Source organism: Mustela nigripes, chromosome 18, assembly GCF_022355385.1.
Source record: "Mustela nigripes isolate SB6536 chromosome 18, MUSNIG.SB6536, whole genome shotgun sequence".
In the NCBI taxonomy this organism is placed as follows: Eukaryota; Metazoa; Chordata; class Mammalia; order Carnivora; family Mustelidae; genus Mustela; species Mustela nigripes.
In genome coordinates this window covers 22656047-22673539 of record NC_081574.1, presented here as the reverse complement: position 1 = coordinate 22673539, position 17493 = coordinate 22656047, and the positions used below count along the sequence as shown (strand labels likewise).

Below are 17493 nucleotides of genomic sequence, written 5' to 3'. Positions count from 1 at the left end.
TAAAAATATCTTGCGGATCATGTCAGATCAGCATAAGTGGACTTCATTCTTTTCATAGTTACATGCAGTGTCATTTTGTAGATATATTTGTTGGTATGCAAATTTATCAATACATGTATTGGGATATTACAATCCCAGAAGTAAAATTCTAGGTCAGAACTTTGAGTTATTTCTATATATTGCCCTCCAAAGATGCACCCAAATGTATGGTCTCCCCAGTAATTGCCACACACCCTTAACCAACACCGTGAATTCCAAACCAGTCCAGCTCTTCTGACTGATATGGGAAAGGATATATTGTTATTGTTGATTTAACTCGCATGTCTTTATTTTTCTAAAAACTGTCCATTTTATATTTTAAATTTTTTTATTTATTTGACAGGGAGGAATGAGAGAGAGAGAGAGCTCGATGAGGGTCTCGATCCCAGGACCCTGGGATCATGACCTGAGCTGAAGGCAGATGCTTAACCACTTAACTGACTGAGCCACCCAGGCGCCCCTAATCAATCGCAACTGTAAAAATCTTTCCTCATTCAGATCCCTTCCCCATTCTTTTACTTTCTCTAACCTGTTTCCCATAATTGCTTGTCCTTCTCTTCCTTTACAACACTGGACAAAATTTATCTTTTCCAGAAAACTTTCAAATAATGTTTTTATTTCCTCTCAGCATTGTATATTTATGTGCCCATAGTCACAATTGTAGGTATATTCCTCTGTTTTTAAGATGTCTGCCAAAAATACTGATTGTGATCTAGTGATAATTATAAAGATAGAGGGGGCGCCTGGGTGGCTCAGTGGGTTAAGCCTCTGCCTTTGGCTCAGGTCATGATCTCGGGATCCTGGGATCGAGTCCTACATCGGGCTCTCTGTTCAGAGGGGAGCCTGCTTCCTTCTCTCTCTCTCTGCCTGCCTCTCTGCCTACTTGTGATCTCTCTCTGCCAAATAAATAAATAAAATCTTTAAAAAAAAAGATAGAGAAAATTATATCTTTGCATTGGTTTTTGTCATACAGTATTTCACAGAATATAAGATGTGACTGATTGCAGGACACACAATTATTTCATGAGTTACTAAAAAAGTAAAAATGCTCCCAATTAAAAGAAAAAAACCCCACAACACTTTCTTATCACTTAGGATTTTTATTTTAACATTAGTGAATATTATACAATTCATATTTTTACAGCCTATGGAAGTAAAAGCACTATGTAAAATCTTAATATATAGCTATAAAAGAGTAGGAGTTGTCTTAGTAAAACGATGCCTACCAAGTACCAACATGAGTAAAACAAGATCTGTTGTAGTGCTGGTTTAATTATTATAAGACATTTAAAGAATCACTTCTGTAAAGCAAAACTGATACTACGTTAAATCACATGAAACTTTCTGAAAAGCTTTCCAGCACAACTAAAATTCTATAATATATGAATTCCTATTTTACAGTTTGAGAAGCTTGTGGCTCTGTAGTTTATTTACATTTATTCAGATACCGATGAGATTAATCTCACTGGCATGTATTGCTATACCAGAAGGTCTAAGATCAAAGGTTTGGTTATCAACAAAAATTTTCAATGTTCGGAGGTGACATTTTTCAGAAAGACATCAATCCACAGATATACATAAAAACTAAGTACTAAGTTGCTCTACTCAAGGGCAGGGATAGTAATTTTAAGATAATTTAAGAATGTACAACACCTTGCTTTACAATCATACTTTATAATAAGAACAATAAACTTAAGTTAAATGAATTTCTTAATATGAAATGATTCTGAGAAATAGCATAAACCTTTTAACATGTAGGCTTTCTGTAGAGAGTATGATACTAAAATTTATGTTTAGCTTCATGTTTCCACAGAATAATTTATAGAAGGAAATACTGAGAATCACAGCATACATATATTTAGTCTGTTAATATTTTCAAAGCATTAAAATTTTTTTAATCGATGTAAACAACAATCCAGTAAGAGATTTTCACCTCCCATTTTATAAATGATAAGGTTCAACAGTGATAATATAGAGGGAATCACTGTAATTTACTACTCTTTCTCATTTTATTAGAATATTTTATTTATTCCCATTTTAATATTATGCTGCAGCCTTATAGAGAAATATTCATCTACAATGAAAAGCAAAAAAGACTGCATATGTGGTATGCCTTGGGAGAGTGACAGAATTATAAAGAATTTTAATGAGCTAGTTCATTTTTAAATCTCTATTTATAGAACTGTTCTCAATAGCAATTTCTCCATGTTAGGCAAGATAATATAACTTAAAGATAAAAGTAAATTGCATTTTTTTCAGTTATGCTAGATAGCAAATAATTAATATTGAAAACATCCAGTGTAAGGTAAAACTGACCTTGGGGCATGTTAAAATGAGTGGGTTAGCACTTTCATTTAGTCAATCAATTGAATCAACCCTTCAAAGCATGTGAAATTAAATTATTATACAATATGGAATCTTAAAATCTATGAATCATATATTTCTATAACAATGTAATAAATAGTACCAGATAAAGAATGTAAAAAGTTTAACAAATACATGGTCAACGTTAATAACATTTTCTTGGAAATAACATTACTTTTTATAAATGGGTGGATACAGAACTATCAATTTCACATTAATAACTTACACAAACAAAGTATTTCCCATTTTCATAGGCAAAAGCAAGGTAATAGTTGGAGTGTGTTCATTTACATTAAATACATCTTAGAAAAGAAGATAAATGAACTTATCTTCCACATATAATATAAATATATTAACTTAAATTCATTCTTTTATTTTTGTACAGTATTCTTTTATAAACTACACTTTTTAAGTGAACAGACTTCCATTAAGTACTCTCGAATTATTTTCTCCATGTGAAAGTCTAATTTTGTTTCTTACTAGAAAGCTTTTCTTTTCTCTGTAAGTCATATTGTTTTGAAACAATGACTTACACTTAAATTATTCTTTATTACTGGCTGTCTGGCATCACTTCTGCATGTGGTCCTTTCACAAAAAACAAAATATTAACTTCTACCAAATATATACATCACTCTTCTACACCATTTTATATTTGTGTTTTATAGTACTCACTAGAGGGCTAACACTATGCAGTAACTCACAAAGCTGCAGGAGACTATTCTGACTAGTGTTAGGAAAGTCTGCCATCCGCGGTCAGGAGTAGCAGTGTGTTCAAGACCATAATGGCAAGGACAGGGACAGCTGCCACAAATGCTACCAGCAAGATGGGACTTTTTGGAGGGGAAAAAAAAAAATCTACATTTTAAATTTCCTTACTATATACAAGAATACCAGACATTCTGATGACTTTGGTAAATGAACAAAAACTTTCAAAAACTTTATATGATTCACATAATATATGTTAAGTACTTTTAAACATTAAAAGTACAATGTAAACCATCACAGTAGATTATATAGTAGCTTAATTTCTATTTGTTTTTCAAAATTATTTTCATGTAATTAAAAACTTGGTAATAATGGGAATTTATCAACAATTCTAAAGGTCCTAAAATAAATCTCAGGGAATATTCATTTTCTGAAAATAAGTTCACAGTCCAAAACCAAAGAAAATATGTTGTTGCTGTTAATTTTTAAGGGATCTAGATTCCACGACTCATACGTTATTTTGAAATGAGGAAATGTCTAATAAATAAAAAAATATTTAAAATACATTCTTACATAGTCATTGGAAGTATCTACATACTTCTGAAGGGAATGAAAAAGTACACAGAGTTCATTAAATCAAGGCAAAAGCTCAACTTGGTAACACATAACAGGTATAGTTAGTGAGAAGATGTATTTTATGTGTCTTATGTTCAAGAATTCAGTCAAGACAAATTATAATTAACATTTCATCTTTTCCTTCATTTCTATGTGTTCTGATTTCAGACCTGCTTCCACTCACTAAAATTTGTGCTGCTTGCATCGTCGTGTAGATAATAATCTTTAAAACTTTGCCTTGGAAGTACCTAATTTAAAAAAAAAAACATACACACACACACACACACACACACACACACACCAGTATTTATTTAGGATGAAACCAAGAGGTAATGGCGTTAATCAACTACTATTAGGATATTAGTGTGAAACAGTAAGATACATCATAAAAACACTCCATGGAAAATATAAGATTCAAAGACTTAACATAAAATATTTCCTTTAACTTAAAAGTTGAGTATTTTGTTTAGTAACTTATTTTACCCAAATGAGTTCCATAAAACATTAGATCTGAAAGCTCTGCAAAATAGTGGATACCTGGTATGCTCTTACAGAAACAAGTAAATAGTGGCATATTAACATCTGGTAAATTGTAAAGGGGAAGAAACCTACTGAACCATGCTTATTGTGGTATTTCTCAAACTTATTTGAGTAAGCAGCTTTTTTGTTTTTTAGAATAATACACATTGATATCCTATGGACCCACTTTGGGAAATATTGCTACATACAAATCCAAATGTTTCAAGCTCAAGAGAAATAGCAAGAAATATACATTTTTGCAGGCATATATAAATGGACAAAACCTTCACTGTCCAGACCTAACTAATCAGTACCCACAATCAACCAAAATTGTATAGCTACAATAGACTTTTACAAGAGAAAAGGAAAAGCAAACTTCTCATTCTGGAGATTAGCAGCAAATTTGAGTTATTTCTTCAGGTTGACACAAACTGAATGAATCTCCTGCATCTTCCTCAGCTACTGCATTGTATGGTTATAGTTCAGTAACTAATAAGATGGTCTTGCCGTCTGACAGAATGAGGCTCAAATCCTAGTGGGCCACTAACTAGCAAGTAATCTTGGGTAAATTACTTACTACGTCTTTATCTTCCCTGCTGTTAAATGGGACGTCTATCTGTGATACTACATGAGGAACAACTCGTACAGGGCCAGGCACCTCAAATAACTCTAAAAAGTTACCTGCTATTATTGCAGCCAATGTTGGGACATGATCCTATAGAATAGTAACTGAAATTCCTTAGATGCTAATGGTCCTAGATGAGAAAAATCCTACGTGGATTCATTCTACTGTATCTGCTCAGATACAGAACTGTAGGCTGAATAGAAAATCTTTTCTTTCAAGATACTCCTAGAGAATTCCAGTCAGAGGAGTATTTATTCTAGTTCGTTTCTGGATCACAGCTTAATAGTAGCAACCCAATGCTTTGTTGTAATGACTAATTCTTAAATACTAGTCTAAAATCATTAGAAGAATAATATGTAAATCGATAAAAATATATGTTTATAAAAAATAAAAAATTAAAAAAAAAAGAAAAGAATAATATGTAAATTGAATTAGTGGCCTAAAAATATAAGAAAAAGTTGTAAGTCTATTTCTTTCAGCCATTTCCTAAATGTCATCATAGAAAAAGATTATTATCCTTCCTTTGTTACTGAACAAAGATAGACAAACAGAGGCACTAACATACTTATCTGCTATGAAGTTCCTTCTTTAGACAGGACTTGAAAGTGGGATACTTCTGTACTGTTTTATAACCCTGTAGAACAGAGGATTAAAAAGTATGCAAATGTAAATAGAATGTTACCGGCTACAGGTATACAATAAATACATAAAGCAAAAATAAAAACACACAACATTTGAGAGAGAAATACAGTGTCAGAGGCTTATTGGATAATTTATATTTTAATTTGATCTTGCTACTCTAAAATTTTTAGCAAAAAAACCCTTTCAGGTATTTGCACCATCAGTCACCCATGTCAACAAATGACCGCTAGGTGGCAGTTAAGTACACAGTATCTGTACCAACAGTTTGGATTTTTTAAAAAAATCATTTAAAAAATCTTTAAAAACATGGTTTCAGATGAATCTTGATTTTTTTTGTTGTATATAACTTTTTATCTTTTTATATGTATAATACTTAGGGGTCTTCTTCCCAAAGAGAGAAGACTGAACATTCTAGCATTAATAGAAAAATTTTTCTTTTTCCATTTGTGACACATCCACAAATATGTTAAATGTGTAAACATTTGTTGACTTATGCTATATTTCATTATTTAAAACATATTTCTGAGAAAAAAAATCATTAGTAATTTTCAGTATAAGGTGTTAACAGGAAAAAAAAACCAGTTGAACAGACAAAACAAAAGTTTTTTTTTGTTTTTTTTTTTTTACCTTGTTTTCCATTTAAAGTACTGAAGATGTAGGGACTTAAGAGCCTTGAATTGCTAAGTGGAAATGTCCATCATATAAAATGAGAATCATGCTATTTCTTTGTAGAGTACCAAGTTTGAACTGCCTGTGTGCTAAATGAATCAATCAAAAAATATCTGGCAACATTTCTCCCCACAAACTGAGATGGAGACATTAAATTAATTGAATATGAAAATAAGTTACTGAAATTCACACTGATTTATATTTTTATTTTTATTTTTATTTTTTTTTTTTTTTAAAGATTTTATTTATTTATTTGACAGAGCGAAATCACAAGTAGATGGAGAGGCAGGCAGAGAGAGAGAGAGAGGGAAGCAGGCTCCCCGCTGAGCAGAGAGCCCGATGCGGGACTCGATCCCAGGACTCTGAGATCATGACCTGAGCCGAAGGCAGCGGCTTAACCCACTGAGCCACCCAGGCGCCCTATATTTTTAAAAAGCATTACCTTTTATCACCTCAAAGTGTTTTTGGAAAATAAGTATGACCTTATGTTTTTTGTTTTTAAATGAAACATTTCATGTTTATATCTTTAAAAATTTATATAAATTGTTTTTGAAACTTAGATGGAGTTTTTTTCCTTCTTCAATTTTTAAAAAGGATATCAACAGGTTTCAAATTTATTGGTTTACCCGGAATCCTCGATGGAGTCTGTCTTTCATAATTCCAATAAATTCTTTATAACTTAATTGATCATCTTTGTCAACATCAAAAATCTTGAAGACTGTGTTCACTAAATGTGGTGAAAGTTTGAGGCCAGTAGCTACATAGACAGCACGCTTAAATTCATCTAGATAAATATTACAGAAAAGAAGTAAATAGTTAACATTTTTATAATGTGTTAATTGCTAAAAAGGTTATAAAAGAAGTTTTTCTAAACATGGGTGATGACCTTAGGTAACACATGAATCTTCATTAGTCATGCTATCTTTCAGGAACAGAAAATTTTTATGGTCTGAATTAAAAGGACCAAGAAGTAGCTGTACCTTAGGTTAATAAATGTATTCATAGTCAGTGTAGGTTTAATGAGCATCTACTATCAGTGACAGACACTTTAGAAATTAAGAGAATAAGTTGTCAAGAAACTTACAGTTCAGATGGGCAATGAGACACCTGCCCAAATAACCACAACACAAGACCACACGAATATTAACAAAGTGTATGAGAATTTGGACCTGAGTGATCACTTCTGTCTGTGGTGTAGAGTCGTAGGGAAGGGGAGAGAAGAGCGGTGATTAGGAAAGTGTGCGATCTGTATGGGAGCTGAGCAATGAGGGATGGATGGGGTCAGCTTGTGGAACTGAAGAGTTTCCATAGCAGGCATGTCACAGGAGAGGTCTGTGTCTTACAAAGATGATTCTATGAGTTGTCTAGGAAACATTAGAGAGGAAAATGGATAATGACAGGAATACCACAGAGGTGGCTACTGTAATGGTCCTTTTGAGAAGTTACAATCTGAATGAAAGTGCTGGTAGTCACAACAGCAAAGAAAGATATATTTATTCCTACACATGCAAGAGCACACATTTGATCTCCTTCATTCCTAGTAACATAAAGTAAAAGAGTGACTCTCCATTCTGAATCAGGTAAGCAGATACTGGCTTGTTTTTCTTCTCAAGGTTGACTACTCGGTTTATCCTGGCAGTAAATGCTGGTCTGTGAAAGCGGGGCTCCCAAAGTTTTGGTGTGAAAACCCTGAATTAGGTTGAGTGGAGAGGATGCCTTATTTGAACATCTGTACTAGGCAAAGGGTGGGGCAGGAACAATTTTCGGATTTCTCTAACTCACTCATTCATGAATAAAGCCAAGTGAGGGATTCAGTATCTATGTGTTGGGGACAGAGATAATTTATTAGCACTTAGGGGCTATAGTTCGGCTTCACTCCAGCACTTGGGAATAACAAGACTGTCCTCTGAGATTTAAACTTAGGAATTAGCACTTAATAGATTATAGCCGACACAGGTAAAATTACCTCACAGACATATAAATAGAAAGTCCTCATGTAGCAAGAGTATTAAAAAAGGACATGGTCCATGAAGGAAGGGAAAGTGGTCACAGCCACAGAGTCCCAGAAAAAGGACTGGACTTGTTAGTCTGTCTATAGGGCAAGAATGAGCTCGTTGTGAGGACAACAGCATTCTGAATTCTATGACAGCTGTATTTCTTTGTAAATTAAGCAAAGTCAACATTCGATTTTATATATTATTCCTAAAACTTGATTAATGTATGTCCACAGCAGAGGGAACTCTGGGGGCAACATTCAGGTTTCTGAGTCAGCAGAGATTGGGGATAAAATCAGAAATATAAATCTCATCCTGTGATGATGTTTGGGCATGGCCCAGTGGCTCTTTGATAAGTAGACACATATCCCTCAATGTTAACAGTGGCCATGAGGTTTCTTCCTCTTTGGATCTTTATAAGTATCATTAGCTCTTCCCCCTAATAGGAAAAGAAGGCTAGTAATAAGGTTAACAGAAAAATTTAGCAAATTTCGCTAAACTCTGTGTGGGGAAAATAGATTTCCCATCGAAATATATACCACACTTTCAGGCAACTTGATGGCTAATATGAAATGTCTCATTAATTTGTTGTCAAAGTCCCTAGAAACAACATAGGATTATTTTTTGCTTTTAAGTTTGGAAAGATGATTACATACCTTGCCCTATAGAACGACTTGCAAAATTATACATATTCAAGGCTATTGCAAAGTCTTCCAAATTGTTCAAAAACTGGAAAAATGACCTGAATTCGTCAAACGTGATGCCCTATATTGAGAGAATATATGTAAATATATTTAGTTTTGCCAAATTTATTACAGTAAACATCCATACTTACTAGAAATAAATACATTAAGAACTGCAATGTATCTTGTAAGTAAAAATTTCCAGGGCACATTCTGATGAAGCCTCCTTTCTCCAAATAAAATGTAAAATTTACTCAGATTTATTTCCACTGCAGAGGGTTGCTGCCATTAGCAATGATAGCTAAAAATATTTTTAAAACACTGTCATAGCAGCACAAAGTTTCAAAAAATGATATAACAAAGATGCATAAAAAAGTTTCTATTGTGAAAACTCTATTTTAGGCCTAAATTTTTTAAAACCTGAAAGTAACTATGATTAAGATAAAAACAAAAAGTAAATGGAAGACAACCCTTAAAACACCAGTTTCTCCTGTTTATGTATTCCGTAAGTATAACTTAGCATTAGGAAGGTCATCAACATCTGTAATAATGACAGTGCAAAAATCAGCACGCTGAATAAGCCAAAAGGAGTGTACTTTTACTTATTTCTGCATAACACTGCCAGGATGGCAGAAGTACAGTGAGAGTACACTTAGAGTTCTGGGCCCAACACACAGGGCTTGGCGAGGGACCATGGAAAGGCTTCTAGAATGTCATTTACATAAATCGCAATTATTGCTACTGCTACTAGTTCAATTAAACAGGAACGTTATTTAAAATAAGCACAATGTATCTTAGCTAATACAAATTTGGACATGAAGAGCTACACTTAATTATTGTATTCTCAGCAAAATTGACATAATTGAGAAAGTAAACAGAAAAAGAGCAAACGGCTAAGAGCTGGGGCTTAACAATTTTGCACTTTAATATAGAAGTAAAAGGAAAGGGAAACTAACAAGACAGCACTGGAAAACCAGGGAAAGAACCAGAAGAGTCTACTTTAATATAAGCCAACAACTGATTAAGTGATTATCAAAATAATATTCATCACCAATCTATTATCAAAATAAAAATACTGATTGTTGGTATACGTCATTTCCACCTCACTTGCAGCCTCTTTTTATTTATAAGGAGAATTCTCACTGTCTTTTCTCTTCACAATTTTCTTTCTCTTTCCTTATAGTCATTTATGGACACTCCAACCCTGGGTTCTGCTTTGTGACCTGATCCCACCTGCCGTGTGTTCCAACTCGGGGGGACAGAGCCAGAATGGGTTTGTCTTGATGTGGAGAGCTTGTTGCTAGGGAAACTGGTCACTGTTCTGGTTCTGTGTCAGTTTATGCTGTGACCAGCTGCCACAGCAATTTTTAAGCAAAAGTGTAAACAAAAATGTCAATACTTTAAGGGAACGTAAAATTAAAAAGCAAATCAAGGAATGACAGAATAGAATGTTCACCATCTGAATCTTTAGATTTTTCAAAATAGTGTCCTCATGTATGGAAAAGACAAATCAAATACAAAACCATACAGTAATTCTTCTGGGTAGATTAAACTCTTTGTGTTTGGAAATATGGAACTGTGAACTGACAAACAGGCATTCATCTTGATGGAGATAACTTAAAGCAATCCATTCTTAGCAGTGCAGGAAAGACTGTCAAAGAGAGGCGGGATGGACATTTCTTCCTCTTCTCTACCCTAACCACCAGAATCACTTTTGTAATTAATCATTTGGATTTGAATGGAATGTGTCCTGTTAGAAGGGCAGTGAAAATAAGTAACTTACATGTTAACAAAAACAAAACGATGATAACTGAAAAATTTAAAGCATCAAAGAGACATGAAACTGAGAGTTCAGAAATAAACCCAAATACCTATGATAGACTGATTTTCAAGGCTATTTACTGGACAAAGAATATCTTTAACATCTCTTTAAAAAAAGGTGTTGGACAACTGTACATCTACCTGTAAATGAAAGGTGTTGAAATTTTATTTCATTCCATATACAAAAATTAACTCAAAATGGATCAAAGACCTAAAGTTAATAGCTAAAATTGTAAAAAAAAAAAAAAAACCCAAAAAACAACCTTACAAAAACCAGAAATGAAAATTTCATGACCTTGGAATTGGACAATGGTTTCTCCCTTTTTTCTTCAACATTTGTTTTTTTTTTTTTTTTTTAACATTGTTTATTTTCAAAGTGGAAGGGATGTTGTATCTCCTACTTGGTAATGGTTTCTTAAATATGACACCCAAAGTATGAACAACAAAACTAAAAATAGATAAATGAGACTTTGTCAAAAGTAAACATTTTTGGGTATTAAAGGATATTATCAAGAAAAGTAAAAAGACAACCCACAGAATGGGAGAAAATATTTGCAAACAATGTATCTGATAAGATTCTAGTATCCAGAACATATAAAGAACTGTTAAAAATCAACATAAAGACAACACGAAGAAAACATGGGCAAAAGACTTGAATAGACATTACTCCAAAGGAAATATACAAATGGCCACCAACCACAGGCCCGGATATTCAATATCATTATTAATTGGGGAAATGCAGACTGAAATCACAATGATCCCACTTCACATCCACTAGGATGACTAAAAATAAAAAGGCAGGCAGTAACAAACTTTATTGTAGAGAAAAGGTAGAGAAATCAGAAACTTTATACATTATTAATGGGTTAATATAGCTACTTTGAAAAGTAGCTTGGAAGTTCTTTAAAATGTTAAAAATTAAGGATGTTTCGTGACCCAGCTATTTATTCTGAAGTATACTCATTCTCTGACAAGTCAAAATGTATGTCCACATGAAAAAATGCAGATAAATGTTCATAACAGCATTATTTGAATAGTCAAACTGGAAACAACTCAAAAACAACTCACCATCTGACAAACAGAAGACGTGTGGTATATCTATATAATAAAGTATTATCTGGTAATAAAAAGGAAAGAAGCGCCAATATTTGCTAAAATATTGATGAACTTTGAAAAAGTTATGCTCAGCTAAAGAAGCCAAACACAAAGGATCACTAAGTTATGATTCCACGTACATGAAATACCCATTATAGACAAATCCACAAAAACAGAAAGTGGATTAGTGGTGGCCATGAGCTGAGGGGAGGTGGAATGGGAAACACCTGCTTAATGGGTTATAGGATTTCTGTTTAAGAGGATGCAAAAGTTCTGGAACTAGTACTAGTACTAGTACTAGTGATGGTTGTAGAACCTTGTGAACATAATTAATACCACCAAATTTTACTCTTTAAAACAGTTAAAATGGTAACTTTTATGGTACGTATATTTTACAATTAAAGACTTACATCTACGACTGAAATATGTCATTCAAGATAGGAACAAGTGAATCTAAGTGCACTAGGACTGAACTGTGGCAAGGCGTAAGAGAACAAAACTGCGATAGTAGGTAAGACATAATTCAGTAAAAAGACAAACTAGAAAATGCTGTAGATATCAAATTGCTACCACCATGCTCCCAGGGTGTGCGCTTGTTTGTCTTTGGTGGTGCAGAGACCTAAAATATGAGGAGACTAGGAAGAGACTGGGGCAGCCGTGCCATGGAAAACAGCAGGACAAGGCCTAAAGAATCAATCCCTCTATTGCAACAACCCTTAGCTAGGAAAGACTGACAGAACCAGAAACTCTGGAATCTAACCCAAAGTTTAGAGCAAGGAGGGGAATGGTTAATAAAGAGACAGGTTGCTGAAATTCGGTGTGAGAGCTTTGTGGTGTTTCTATCTACTGAACTATCATTTTTATCTTGCAGTGCTGTGGCAGCAGCTTTAGGGTAGAGGCTGATGTGCCTGGTGTGGCTTCCTCGTGCCAGGGGGCAAATACGGGCCTTGTTATCAAAATACAGTGGTATGGGATTTGACTTGTCGGGTAGTTCCTAGAGGGAGTAGCACAGAGGCTGACTTATTTGCTCCCTCCGTCTTGGACCGGTTTGGCTTTCCTAGTGGTAGATACTATCAAAATGTATAAGGATATGCACACTCTGTGCCTGTTTGAGGCAAGGGATGACAGATGGGACACGTGGCAGACAGAATCCAAAAACCTGGCAAAGAGAAGCCTGAGGAGAATGGTTATTGGAATAGGGGCGCAGAGGGCCATTGTAAATACCTAGGAAGTTAAACAGGCCCAGGAACTGAAACCATTTTGGAATAAGCAGAAAATTTAAACTTGGAAATTTACTGGGTGAATGACCCAAGCTAAGTCCCTTAACTCTTTCTGAATAAGTTTCTTTAAAGCTTAATAATAAATTTTATTACTTTCTTGTACATTACATGGTTATTATGAGAAGCCCTCTTCCCTTCTGTGGTCTCTACCTACATTCTTTCCTAGGTAAGTTCAGCTGGTCCCATGGCATTTACAGTCTTTAAAAATTATTTTATATGGCACTAAACTCATCTGTTCAAAATTCAAAAGGGACAAAAGTGTGTACAATGCAAATCTCCCTCCCTCCTGCCCACTCTTGTTCCTTAGTCATGCAGTTTCTTTCCTTGGAGAAACCACTGTCTTTAGTTATGTGGGTCCTTCCAGAATTAGCATAGGCTATCTTTTTAAACAATGGTAGTATACTATACACATTGTTTGAAACTGTGCTCTTTTTCACTTGTTGTGTCTTAGAAATCATTCTATAGTAGTATACAAAGAATCTTCATCTTTTTTCAGGAATACCTTTTCCATTCTATAGATACATCATAATTTATTTAACTACTGATTTACTGAAAGACATTTACATAGCTTCCAATCTTTGGCTATTACAAACAACACTCTAATAAAGAACACTGTATATCTGTCGTTTCATATGAGTGAATACCTTTGCAGGTAAAATCCACAAAAACAGAAGAAAAGCTTTAAGTTCTAGTTTAAATACTATCAATTCATTCAATAGGTGTTCTAGGTACTGGGATATTTGAGTGAATAAAAAAGATAAAATATCAGCATTACATTCTGGTTGGGGAGACAGACAAATAATTAAATTTAATGATCATTTATCCAGATTAATAATAAAAAATAAAGACACAAACTAAACCTCTATTATAGTATACTATATAATATAGTATATTATACTATAATACAGTATATTAGAAGAGGATAATGCTCTGGAATAAAACAAATAAGGGAAGAGGAATAGGAATAGGAATGCCAAGGGAGAGGGTTATAATTTATGTAATAGATTATTACTTATGTAATAGGCTATATATTATTTATATAATAGGTGACTAATTATACAACAGACTGGAAGGGTAGGCCTCATTGAGAAATTATTATACAGTAAGCCATGTGGATATCTGAGAGAAGAGCATTCTGGGCAGAGACCAGAACGAGGCAGAAGATTGCCTGGTGTTGAGAAGCAGTAAAGCTGTCAGTGTGACCGAAGCAAAAGGAGCAAGGCGGGGAATGGGAGGAAATGAGGGGACAGCTCTGTGGGCCTTGTAGGCCACTGTAAGGATTTAAGCTCCTTCTTTGGGTAAAAATGGGGAGTTAATAAGATCTGAATCATGGTACAAGTCATTTCCTTAATTGCCAACTGGAGAAGAAACTGTAGGGGAGCAGAGTTAGAAGCAGAGAGATGATTGAGGAGGCAACTGCAATAATTCAGACAAGAGAGATGGGGACGAGGCTAGTAGCAGCGGAGGTGGCAAGCGTGGTCAGATTCTGATGGAGGCAGTGTCACGGGGATCTGCTGAGGGGTCATATGTGGAATGTGAAAGGAAGGAGTCCCAAAGTTTGACTAGAAGAACAACTAGGGAAAACAGAGTTTCCATTAACTTAAACAGGAAAGACGGTGTAGGGAAATTTGGGGGATGATCAGGAGTGTTCATCTTGCAACTATTAAGTGTCTGCTGGATACCCAAGCAGAGATGCGGAGTAGCTGGTACAATGTTCAAGTCTGAAATTCAGGGGAGACGTTTAAGCTGGAGACACAATTTGGAAGTCTATACACTAATGATTACCCAAAGTAGTCCTGATGGCACCCCTAAATTCCAGAGACACAGATCCAACTGCCTGCGTAATTTCTTCATTTACATACCTCACAGGAATCTCAAACTTAAGCTGTCCGAAATGAAACTGTCAATTCTTTCCTAATCCCAAACGTGCAGTCTTGCTTATTAGCTCCGTGAATGGCACCACTGTTTCACAGTGTGGTTCAGGCCCAAACCCTGGGAATTCTTGATTCCTCTTTTCCCTTCACACTGAAATCTAATCCAGCAGCCAGTCCGGCCAACTCTACTCTTTAAATGACCCAATATCTGACCACCTTTCCCTATGTTCACCCTGGGGCAAGCTATGCTGGTCTCTTCCCTGCACTCCTGTGACAACATCCTAACTTGTCTCTTTTTTTCAAAGGTGGGCCAGCTAAAGTCTTTCTCAGCAGACCAGCCATGATGCTCTTTGAAACATGAATCAGATCATGTCTGGCACATGCGTCAGATCATATTTGGGTGTCACAGTGGACAGTTAATACTTGCTGCAAAAATACTTGATGGATGAATGTAAATTCACTGTGTTCTACAGCAAGGTTTACACACTTTCTCTCTAAAAGGTCTGGGGCTAAATATTTTCATTTGTATAGGAAAGATGGTCTGTGTTGTACCTGCTCTCCTGAGGCACAATACCATTCACAGACTGTACATTCAAAGAATGAGTGGGACTATGCTCCAATTAAACATTATTTACAAAAACAGGAGGTGGGTAGCTTGCTGATCCCTGCTTCAAAGTTTAAACACTATAGTAGATTCCCATCACTCTTAGAATCACTATTAGAATAAAATCTGAATTCCTTACCTTGGCCCACAGGGTCCTATAAGATCTAACCAATATCTGTCTTTTCTTCATCTCCTACTATTTTCCTATTGACTTATTTTTTACCCTTTTTTTGAATTTCTCAAATAAACTCAGCTTTTTCTGTCTCCAAGGCCTTGGTATTTGCTGTTTCCTCTCCCTGGAATGTTCTTCATCCAGATTTTTGCATAGGTCATTCCTCACCGTCTTTTCTCAAAAGCTACCTGTTCAGAGAATGTTTCCCTGATAGTCCAGCTTCCTTTCCAGGCCCCATGACTTTTGTTTCTCTTCATAATATTTATCATTATCTGAAAATATTTATTTATTTTTTGTTTACCTGTCTGTCCACTAAGAGGTAATTCTTCGAGACAAGGATTTTGCTTATCTTGTCACTTTATCTACAGTAACTAGAATAAGGTCTTGTAAATGGCAGATGCCTAGTATCTGTTAGATGCATGAATGGAAATGAAAGGATTTTAGAAAATGTAAAGTGCCATCCAAGTAGCTATACTTATTATTGTTTTTGGAGAGGGAATATGAAGCAAAAGCAAGGGAAAGATATGAGCAGGATGTTGGAGGAAGATCACTGGCTTACAGTCGTGGGTTTGATTCCTTGGACAAGTGTCTATGTATCTGAGGTACTCTGCTTCCCTTTACCTAAAAGAAAGATAACAACGTCTGGAAGTAGATTTTAAGGATTGATGAGGTAATACCAAAACAAACAAACAAAAATCACGAGAGTTGATGCTGGTTCATTCACCAAATTTTCCTTTTTTTAACTGTAATGATGTGTAGTGCTTAAGATACTTCTATCAGTTATACATTTTCAGAAACTAAATTTAACCTAAAAGTTTATATATAAAGGTATATATATATATATATATATATATACATATATATATATATATGTACATGTATATATATAAAAGAAAGGTATATATATAAATAAAGAAAACTTTATTTTCAAATAATTTTAGATATTAAAAATAGTTGCAAAAATAGTACACAGACTTCCCATGCACTCTTCACCCTGGAACTGAACTTTCTGAGTTACAGATTTCTGTGTTTCCATTTGTTAAAAGAAAAAGAAAAGCAGATTCATTAGGCCCTAAATAATATCCTAGCAGCTTGGCAAAGTAGTACAATTTCTAATCTTTATTTTTAGGGAAGTGTCTATGAATTGAAAAAAATTCAGCTTATCATGTACAACAGATAAAAGTCCCCTGAGAGAGATTATGTAAACTAATGGCCAAATGCATCAGGTCTTTTCTTCTCATTCGTTAGGGGACCTGGGGAATTGTTAGCACTGTCACAGTGTATCCATTTTAAACAAAGTCGAACTATTTGCAAGTTTCTCTTGGATAGATTAACTTGATCCTTCTCTAAACACAAATAGAAGGCAATATATCCAAAACATCTCGTGCTTGAAGGGGTACTTGTGACACCAGTTCTATTTAGTTGCAATGATGCATTCAGAGACCACTAGGTAATGCAACTGCTCAGAATTGCTGACAACACATTTGCTGCTAAACAAATAGACAATCAGTTGTCCCGGGTTCTTAACCATTCATGCCATCCAAACTCTTTGAAAACCCTCACTTCACTTGCTGATAAGATCACTCACTCATTAATGGCTGTCTTTAAATGACCTTTTATTAAGGATATTACAGAATAAAGTGTGACTGAAATGATGTCAATATAAACTTTTATATAAGGGTATGTTTATGTAGTAGTCAAGGCATGTATCTCAGCAGAATTCTCTTCAAAAAATGATATTCATAATTTGAATATAACTGCTAATAACCTTAAAAGTTTTTCAGCTTATCTA

The 17493-nt window shown here is 34.6% G+C and overlaps 1 protein-coding gene across 1 annotated transcript in view; it reads right to left on the bottom strand.

Annotated features, from left to right (window-relative positions):
- Positions 1–1125: 1125 nt before the first annotated feature.
- The window catches only part of MICU3 (mitochondrial calcium uptake family member 3), a 101238-nt gene continuing 84870 nt past the window's right edge, over positions 1126–17493 (bottom strand). The window contains 4 exon segments of the mRNA XM_059384130.1: positions 1126–3971; positions 5433–5501; positions 6805–6962; positions 8829–8937. Of these exon segments, the coding sequence (XP_059240113.1) occupies positions 5433–5501; positions 6805–6962; positions 8829–8937 (336 nt within the window). The 3' untranslated portion in view covers positions 1126–3971.